The sequence below is a fragment of the Macadamia integrifolia genome, chromosome 13, assembly GCF_013358625.1.
Source record: "Macadamia integrifolia cultivar HAES 741 chromosome 13, SCU_Mint_v3, whole genome shotgun sequence".
Lineage (NCBI taxonomy): Eukaryota > Viridiplantae > Streptophyta > Magnoliopsida > Proteales > Proteaceae > Macadamia > Macadamia integrifolia.
In genome coordinates, this window is record NC_056569.1 from 6500639 (window position 1) to 6510437 (window position 9799).

A 9799-nucleotide genomic window follows, 5' to 3' on the forward strand; every position below is an offset into this window, starting at 1 on the left:
GGTGTTGTTGGGGGAAGCAAGACTTGCACTCTAGTTTGTCATATCACCAAATAAGATTTTTCCTCAAGATTAAAAATTTAACTCTTCTTTTATTTTTCTTCTATTCGTAAACACCGGTATGTTGACCTTTTGAAGGAAATGGTGTTAGTGGATGTACAGCACTATCAATCTCAACTGCATAAACTCAAGCAGTCAAGAGCTGGTTTTGTGCTCCATGTAAATCTGTGCAGCTGTGTAACTTACTGTCTGGCAATACTAGGGCCAACCAGCTCGGCCAGCTGCAACACAAGTCCCACACATTGAATCACAAATCTTACCCATATAATATTCAACAATATTTAGCTCGGACTAAACAAACAGGACACAGCAAAAAACTCGGCAAGTAAATTTCGTCTTCTTATTTTTATATTTCTGGAACAATGTTTCCATTAACCAACGCCCACCCCCTTCAGCTCCCCACTCTGTTTTGTTTCACCAGTGCTTTCAAGTTTCTGGATAAAGAAAAAAACAGTAGAGATCCATCTCTAAATGAAGCATTTGCAGAGGTTTCACGAGTTGGGATGACATGATATAACAGAACATAAACAGAACCATATTTAATCATAAATTATAAAGCCAATACAGATTAAACATCATTAACATTATGTAGCCATCAATGTAAGTGAGATAAAATAAAATTCAACTTCACCAAAGAAAAAGGACAAGAGGAGGAAGGAACTAAAACCAAAGATTTCTCATCCAAAACGATAACAGAGAACCAGAGTAAATCGATACTACCTCGCACTGCTCAATGACTTTAGATTCACAAACTTGAAAAGCAGACTTCCAGCTTGATGGGTCTCTGAAAGCCAGAACGAAAGGCCCTTTCGATGGGTCGTCTGATAAACCAGCTGGTATGGGTCCTCTTAGCAAAGGAAGTGGACGATGGAAAGAAATTAAAGTTGCGGAAGACGAGAAATCATCAGTATCAGTTGTTGGAATCGCCATCGCCAAGGGTATGACAAGCTTCGCTTTCTAGGGTTTGGGGCGTTTGGGGTTTGTATTTATGCAGAGTTCAACTCTTTCATTTGGGAACAGAAGTGGATCTGGATATGGGTTTCGCCCGGGTTTGTTGGATTTCAAAAACTTTTAATTTCAATCTATCTTATACAATTGCCCAATCCAATGGCTCAACTACAGCTACATGAGAGAAGGGGGTCAGAGGGAGGAGAGAGAAACGGAGTGCCTTGTGGCACAAGGTGAAAACATGATTGTCGAACCCATGACTTCTTATGAGTGTATTTTAGTGGTGAGGCATCAACCAACTGTAAAAGTAATTGGCATTAAAAATATTCATTTGAATGGTGTGACCTTGATGTTGTGATAAGTCTAACTATTGGATAGTTATGGCATGTCTTACATAAGAATTATTAAATTTCAAGATCTAATTCAATCGATTACCCTTATGTATTTTGACATGTATTCTCATACTTAGGATACTTTCGACCATTACTATATACTCTCCCATAGACCTGATTTTCAAACATCTATCTTTTCATTTCATTTTGATTCTTTGTAAGCTGAAATTTTACACATGAATAGGATTTTAGGGTCTTTGCCCGTTTACAAAATTTAGCCCTATTACATCTATCACGTAGCAAATAATTGGACTTATCAAAGCAAACAGTTACAAAATTTAAAACCTATTATATTTATCACGTGGCCAATATTTGGGCTTTTCAAAGTAAACAACTGTAATAAGTTTTACAAGTACAATGTGGTATGGTATAATAAAGATTTAGATCCACATAGGGGCCAAACATATACCCATGGAGGAGTCTGCAAGGTCCAAGGCTACACTTCTTGGAACACAAGAAAATTGACAAACAGCCAGCGCTAAGCCCAAGCCCAGGTGTGCAACTAAACTTGAATACTATGACATATTTTTACATTCAAAAAACTTTGGCAACGAGTAAAATTTTGCACGTTAAATTTGTATCTTATAACTTTATGCTCTATAATCATTTTTTACTAGGAAACTATATTAAGAAAATATCAAAACTATGACCAATTAAAAGAAGACTCTCCCTTGATTAGAAACAATACGTGGTGGATAAAAAATTGTTTTCAAATACCTCCGGTGATCGATGCGCTATTTGGACAAGACTCGCTGTTCAGATTCCAAACTATTCTTGGCATATCCATTTATAAATGATTGTGGTTCCATGGACACTGACATACCCTAGACTAGAGGCCTATACAACATACAAGACATGGTAGTGAAGAGTGTACATATTTACCATAAAGAAAGAATTAAATTTTTAGGAATTTTAAAAATAATAACACAAAATCTTAAAAGACCGACTTTCTCTACTAAAGCTGAAGAGAGAAAAGGAAGAAAGAGCAGAAAAAAAGCAGCAGACAATTCAATGTGATGAGTGATTACAAAGGGAAGATAAAAAACCTTAAATTGCAAACAACAATTCTTATGAAGACTATAAAACTTCAGAACCATATTGGCGGTGGTCTACTACCAAGAAGACCCGATTCTCTGAGTAATTTATAATGACTGTAACAATGGATTCGCAATGAACCTCCAGAGTGTCCCTTCTGCTCCTCAAACAACATGAATGCCACACAGCAAGCAATCTTCATTTTTTCAATTGAAAGTGTTCGCACATTCGCCATGTCCCAAAGCATGTATGAGCATTTTCACATTATCAGTATAGCCACCTCCTCATTCCATCTGAAACAGGTTCCTGTTCTTTGCTTCTGATGCCACATGACTTCAAAGGAATGGCAGGAAAGACTCCTTAAAGATCTATAGTTAAATCCTCTAAGCTACTTTGCTCTTTCAGACCATTTTAAACAGTAAATCACTCTTGGATTACCGGTCTCTTCTCCAACAAGGATTCCAAGAACGTTGAACACAGTTTGGTAAGCGGTGGAAGAATATGTGATGATCCACTAAATATAGTCTCCCAAGGCTTTTCTGATGGTGCATAAGGGACCTCTGGATTCTGATCTCTCCTGATGTCAAGTTCTCGTAGTTCCCCATAAATAGATGCATAACCAAAATGTCCTGTCAACAGGAGGGAAAACAATGTGAAAGGATTCAAAGTACATGGGTAACCTTACTCAGCTACTGAACTTAAATGTATTATGGATTATCTATCTTACTGTAAACTGCAACGGATTATGCATAGTGTCAATACTTTTCAACTTAAGAATTGTGTAAGTGATACAGTAGAGTCCAAATGTCCAAAATCCAAGTCAAGATCAACTCAATTGGATGATACTAAGTTACTAGACATCCAGATTAGATTTTTTCTCCTCAGGAATAATTGATAATCTTATTCTTCAGTTAAAAGTTAAAACTATGCAATCAGTTTGAATTTTGACTCAATTACCTAACAGAATATCGATTTGCTTTATTGTTCAAGTGCTCTGTAATTTTGACAACTTCAACATAAAAAGGAATTTAGATGTACCACGTGTTTTTAATCAGTTTTCTTGTGGTAAAAATTAGTACCAAAACCGAAAGGGAAGTTCCAAAAAATCAAAGATGCACGACACATTTCATAGAAATTGGAGTATAACAGTGGATAATTAAGGAGGTTTACAGGTCCTACCTGTTTCTTCCTGAGAAACAAGATTCTCTGTGCGGTTCTTTCGTATCATATGGTCCTCTCCGTAGTATGTATCAAAGACAACATACTCATGATCACCATTGACATAAGCAAGCAACGCTTGAGGTTCTTTTTTTCCGGGAACATTCTTGTCGTAGAGAGATGGATCTACCTGAAGAAAGGCCAGTCTCCCTGCCTTCGCCTGAAAGAAGGGAGCGAAAATTGAGAAAAAACAAAAAGAGTGAAGAAATGAAATCATAGATCTCTTTTTTCAATTTTCCTCCCCTCGCACAACTGGTATAAGGATGAAATGATTACTCCTGGAGAATGATGAGCCTACCCTAACAGTGTATACACCAAACTCATAAATCCAAATAACCATATCGATGGACTGATCCCCGGTTTGGACAATGCTGGAGATAAAATTAGTAAAATGAGCAGGAAATCAATGCATCCTGTTCTTCTATGGAAAGAAATCCTATGCTTTTCAAGCATCCAATTTCTTTTCTTCAAGGAATATGACAAGCAGCTTTTAAGCATTTTAATGGAGCTTTGGGCAGGGTAAGTAGACAAGAATTGTTGAGCAACAGGCCAAGAGCATACATTCAGTACAATTTTAGCTTCAACCCTCCAACAAATGTTTCCACGATAACACACACCCCCCCTCTTCCCCCAATCAAACCACATGAAATCTTTTTTTTTATCAAAACGTTGCTATACATCAACATGCTTTCAGAAAAACTTTTCTGGTTGCAGATCAATGTGATGGCACTGATTAATTCGATGGAAGGTGGGAACTGAATCAAACCATACCTTATTTACAGACCAGGTGGATAGAGGTATTGGATTTTCCACATTGAATAGTAAAATTACCCCATCGTTTCCTGTCTGTCTATTCTCATCAGATGCCAACCTTTTAGATGATTTGGGAAGAAGAGCAAGAACAGCAAATAATGAAGCATCTGTCATACATGCTACAGCTGCACACGCACAAGAATAGCGTGAATGTGTGGTGATCAAAGTAAAAACTCTGGATTGCATCAAATAAAAAATTCAAAGCTGTAAAACATCGAAACTGGTAGCATAGAAATGTGCTGCTACATAGCAGTTAGAAACTTCAAGCATCATGGATCAAACTTCCAAGGCATTTGAGCTACCTCAATGACCTTTTAAAGACTATGGGAGCACTTGCAAGGTTTTGGGAGGTTGTTCAGCTTTCTAAGATTACACGGTCAAAAGTAAGAGAAAAAAAAGAGGGGGAGGACACAATTTACTGGGACTTATCTAATCTCCCATTCAACTCACCAGCCAAATTTCCTTCCCTCAAACCCGCTTAACAAAATTGGCAACCATCTAAACTGCTCAGGATCCTTCAAAGCCCATAACTAGAAAAATCTTATAACAAAAAATAAACAACTAAACTGACCACAAACTGGATGGTTACTAAATAGAAGGAAATGACAAATCAGCACTCCTCTTTTGCTTAAAAATCATCCTACATGACTCATCACATCAAATTACAATAGCTACAACTAATAAAAAAACCTTTGATTGGTCCTTTTGAAAAGTCAAATCAATAAAACTGCCGAGGATGGGTATCACTGTTCCAATGAGATGGATTCGGCAATGCATCAACTTCATTTCACAAATCCAGGACAGGATACAGAAATACATATCAAAGCACCACATCCACTACCTACACTTCTAGTGTTTTAAGGCTAAGCATTGTTTCTAGTCTCTATATCAAATTGACATTCCATTAGAGCCCAAACACTATAATTTTCAACAACATGGTCAGTAATTATGTGTTATTCATCAATCGTTGCATATGACAAAATAATGTCAATTATAGAGAAGCCTATTGGTAAATAAATTGTAACATTATTTCTGATGATGTGATAATTCTGATGGGAGTGGAAAAAAATACAGTACAATAGTGAAGAAAAAGAGCATCTTGTAGGTACCACGCAGTATGCTCTACCAATGGTCAGTATTGTAGTTATATATAGTGAAGCACTAAAGCTATGCATGTTCAAGTATAGCAGCGGATAGGTTGAAATTGTAGTCATATGCATGCCTCCATATTATCTCTAAAACTAGAAAACTCAGTTAAGATGAGTTTAAAAGAAGAAAAAGAAATCCCCACAGCACAAATGTAAAGCTATTACAGTGGCCATGGATAATTTCTCTCAGGTGATTGATGAGTGGGTTAATTATTACATAAAGGGACTGTCTAAATGACACCTCTATGGCTGTGCTTAGAACTTGTAAGTTGTAAACCCATTGCACGATTGTCACGACCACATGTGAAATGACAGGATTTACCCTTATTGAAAAAGAAAAAAAAAAAAAAAAGTATGTTGTAGGTTACAAAGTATTTGAAACCTTAAGAGGTGTCCATAGGAAAATTCTTTAGATGAACCTCATTAAATGATTTCAGATCCTTTTCACCATAGAAAATAAAAAAGAGTCATGTCCCCAAAGAGCATAAAGATCACAAGTATCACAATGTTCTCAGAATTTGGAAATGATTTGTCCACAATTACAAACAAGATTTAAGTCCCTGAGAGGATCTTATGTGAATCAGTAAATGTACGCACACAAGAACAAGGAAAAAACATATCTGGTAACTGTAGCTTGTAACAAATATTAAAGTTTAAAACAATAATTTTCAACAATGATGCACATTCTTGGGCAATTAAAGCAGACATCGGCACATTGGTGGTCCTCCAAGGGTGATTAGTAGGAGATCTAATATGACATTGAAGCTTACTCAAATAACTGGACTTGGATGGAATGGGGCATTTGTTGTCACAGCAGTTAACTGAAATCCTAGAAGAGGTACTAATGGAGTTTTCAAAATAGTAAAGCATTTCATAGGCCCACTGGTGACAAGTCTTTAAAAGGAAGAAATAAGCCCCCTTCTTGTGAAGTCTTATAGTAGCACAAAAGGGAGTTTGAACTAGTAGCAATTTCATTCAATATAACAATAAATAAAAACACTTGTCATGCATCATTTTATTAAAAGAAACAGCCAAAGAAAACCACCAAACTGGAACAAATAAGATAGATTAAATGATTAGCATAAAGAAAGATCAAGATCACTCATCCACACTTGATTCTGAAAGACAGCTTCAGGATCTAGATATCTGATAGCCCCATAAACATACAGACTTCAGGCGCTGTTTAAACGAATGAGTTAAAGTGTAAAACATATAACGGCCATATTGATCAACCCCATACTTGATGCATGGCTAGTTGGCCATAATATAAAGGATGGTATAATACACATTCTGGAATAATCCACTAACATAATGAAAAGATAATTAGCACACCTTCCGCATGGAGCCTATAGGACCAGGACACAGATAGCTTTGACATACTCCAAACAGATAACTGCGACTCTGAACCTCCTGATATTGACACAAAATACTCGGAGTCGCCAACAAAAGATAGTGAAACAATGGGCTGAAAGAGGAAAAAGAATGTAATAGCGTATAAGAAAATGCAAAAAAAGAAAATAAAAATAGTAATGATTGTATCATTGATGTTTAAGGTGCTGGATATCATGTTCAGTACATGGTTCGAAATCTCGCCGAAATTTCTGAATTTTGAAATTTTTTTTTTTTTCCCAAACCCCGAGATAACATTTGTACAAGATTTCGGTATTTCGGCCGAAATTTCAGTATCGTTTCAGTATCTCGCCTGTCTCGGTACATTCCATGTGTTATAAATACCATATCTCGGTCAAAAATTCGGTATTTCGGTCGAAATTTCGACTCTTGTCTCGCCTGTCTCTGTGGTTTTGGTTCCATTTACATATTTTGAAGGAAAAACACCCCAACAAGCCTCTAATTAGCCACATTATCAGACATTTTGACTTCCATTGGACTCTTACAAGATCTATACATTCAAAGCTTAGGAAAGGTAAAGTTCTTTCTCCAAAACCAGGTCAAATTTTCAAAACAGTTCGACAATTGCTGCCAAACAAAGGTGCAACTCTAAAACAATGTCATGTCCTAATATTTTTGCATTTTTATGTTCTACGCATGTTTATTAACCTTAAAATAAGTTACCCACCAAGTTTCATGTCAAAATATGACCGTTTGACTATCGAAACAGTCAACCGAAAAAAAAATACACAATTTCGGCCGAAACGAAACGAAACGAAACGAAACGAAATTTCAAACCTTGGTCCAATACAATTGCATCCTACCTAGTCACAATAATGGTGCTTCAAGATAACTTCTGTTAAAAATAATGGGTTTTCAGCTTTAATACCTTCTCTTCATTAAGGAATACCAAAATTACCTGTAGGCTTTATGTAACTTTATTATGATAACCAAATGGGAACTGATTACACCTCTCACCAAGCATCAAGGATGATGCTTACAAGCCAGGGCTCATTTGTGGAATGTGGGCACCCGCCTAGACCTTTTTTACATGACTAGAGCCAATCTAGACGCTAAGCCCAATGCAGTTCAGGATTCTAGAAGAACCCACTAGAAGTAACTAAGATTATATCGAGGATTTTAGGAATTGATAGGACAAAGCAGGGAATGAATAGATAACAATAACAGAAAATGAAACATCTTTCAATCTAACAATTGGATCACCCAGACATTCAGGTTGAGTGCAGTAAGCGTTGAGAGCTATCTATATTTATTTGTCTCGAAAAATCAGAGGTCTAAAAATTGATGAAACTGAGGTAGCTCAGTTTACAAGCTAGATCCCAGATCACATAAAAATGAGAAAGATACAGACGACAAAATCTCAGATTCTTGTCTAGAATTACTCTAATAGAGTAAAAAAGTAGGAATTTCAAATTAGAAGTAATAACCAAAAAATATAGATGAACAAAATAGTGCTATAGAGTATTAGTGAGGAATATTCAATAGGCTGATGGTATGATAAGGTTGCTCTATTGCAACCTGGTGGCTGCAGGTTTGAATCAGTAAACAACCTATCATGAAGTGGGGGTAAGGCTGTGTACATATGCCCCTCTCCAGACCCTGTAGTAGTGGGAGCCTTGTGCACTGGGTACGCCCTTGTTATTCAATAGGTTGATGGAAGAGATAAGACGAAATAGAGATCGATAGTTGAATTAGAGGATAAGAACATAGAGGAAACTAAGGAAAGAACACATCTGATACAAGCAGATCCAAAGACAAAGAAGTAACTCAGATCTGGTTTGCTAGAGTTTGTTTCTTTCAGCCTAGCTTGCCTCATCAGAAAGAAGAGAGGAGAAAATAACAGAAGAGAAAAAAAATAAATCAGGTTGGGATCCCAATCCAAGATGCATTGCTTGACAGCTCCAAAAAAAAAAAAAAAAAAAAGCTCATTCGTTACTCAAATCTTCTAGAAATGATGGGGGATGTATTACATATATATATATAAAGACCATGTAAAATTCTAGAATTGGGTCATAAAAGGATCCTTAATCACACTTAACAAAGTAAATAACTCGAAATAAAATTCTACCTGGCTATGAAGTATTCTACTCTAACTCAAAAACTTAACTACTAATTCTGTGCACTAACTTTATCCCCACTTTTTGGGTAAAATTTAAGCCTATTACAATAAAGCCCAAAAAAAATAAAAGGTTTAACGTACAATATAACTACCAAATGTCAATTTCAGCCCATTGGACTGCAACCAACACCATATGAGTCTCCAAAGCTTGGATATAGGCCTCCATAAGGGATTAATGCCTAATGCAACTGCATCAGATAAGCTTGCCTGGATTGTCCAATCAATATTGGGATCAGTATCACTATGACACAATCAGCTGATCCATCCGATCCCGGGTGGTCACAACTGATTTAACATTTGAATAGGTGGATTGATGCAGATACACACCCATGAAGCAATCCATACCCATCTGGGTACCCAGACAGAGATGAACTGGATTCATATTGAGTCCTTAGTCTAGTAGGATTTTAGGAATTTACCTTATTTAGGAAGATTGGCTTTTATTTTATTTTATTCACTTTATTTTTAGCAAGTTGGGTTCACATAGAATTTAGAGTCTTAGTAGAGTTGGTTTTGCTTAGTTATGGTAGTTTCCTATTTCAGTTGATTTCTCTTTTTAAGTTTTTATTTTCCATCTATAATGGTTGTAACCATTGGACAAATCAGAGATTGAAAAGATGAATTGAGTTGAGTATTTGTGAAGCCTAAGTGCGATTCTC

The 9799-nt window shown here is 36.4% G+C and overlaps 2 protein-coding genes across 2 annotated transcripts in view; both read right to left on the reverse strand.

Moving 5' to 3' along the window:
- LOC122058817 overlaps nucleotides 1-1164 on the reverse strand; it is a 3016-nt gene extending 1852 nt beyond the window's left edge. Inside the window, exon 1 of the mRNA XM_042621503.1 lies at nucleotides 778-1164. Within this exon, the coding sequence (XP_042477437.1) occupies nucleotides 778-987 (210 nt within the window). The 5' untranslated portion in view covers nucleotides 988-1164. The remainder of the gene's footprint in view (nucleotides 1-777) is intronic.
- Nucleotides 1165-2331: 1167 nt separating this feature from the next.
- LOC122059612 (WD repeat-containing protein 75-like) overlaps nucleotides 2332-9799 on the reverse strand; it is a 17508-nt gene continuing 10040 nt past the window's right edge. Inside the window, exons 13-16 of the mRNA XM_042622508.1 lie at nucleotides 6944-7076; nucleotides 4422-4588; nucleotides 3612-3810; nucleotides 2332-3061 (exon numbers count right to left, since the gene is read on the reverse strand). Of these exons, the coding sequence (XP_042478442.1) occupies nucleotides 2856-3061; nucleotides 3612-3810; nucleotides 4422-4588; nucleotides 6944-7076 (705 nt within the window). The 3' untranslated portion in view covers nucleotides 2332-2855. The remainder of the gene's footprint in view (nucleotides 3062-3611; nucleotides 3811-4421; nucleotides 4589-6943; nucleotides 7077-9799) is intronic.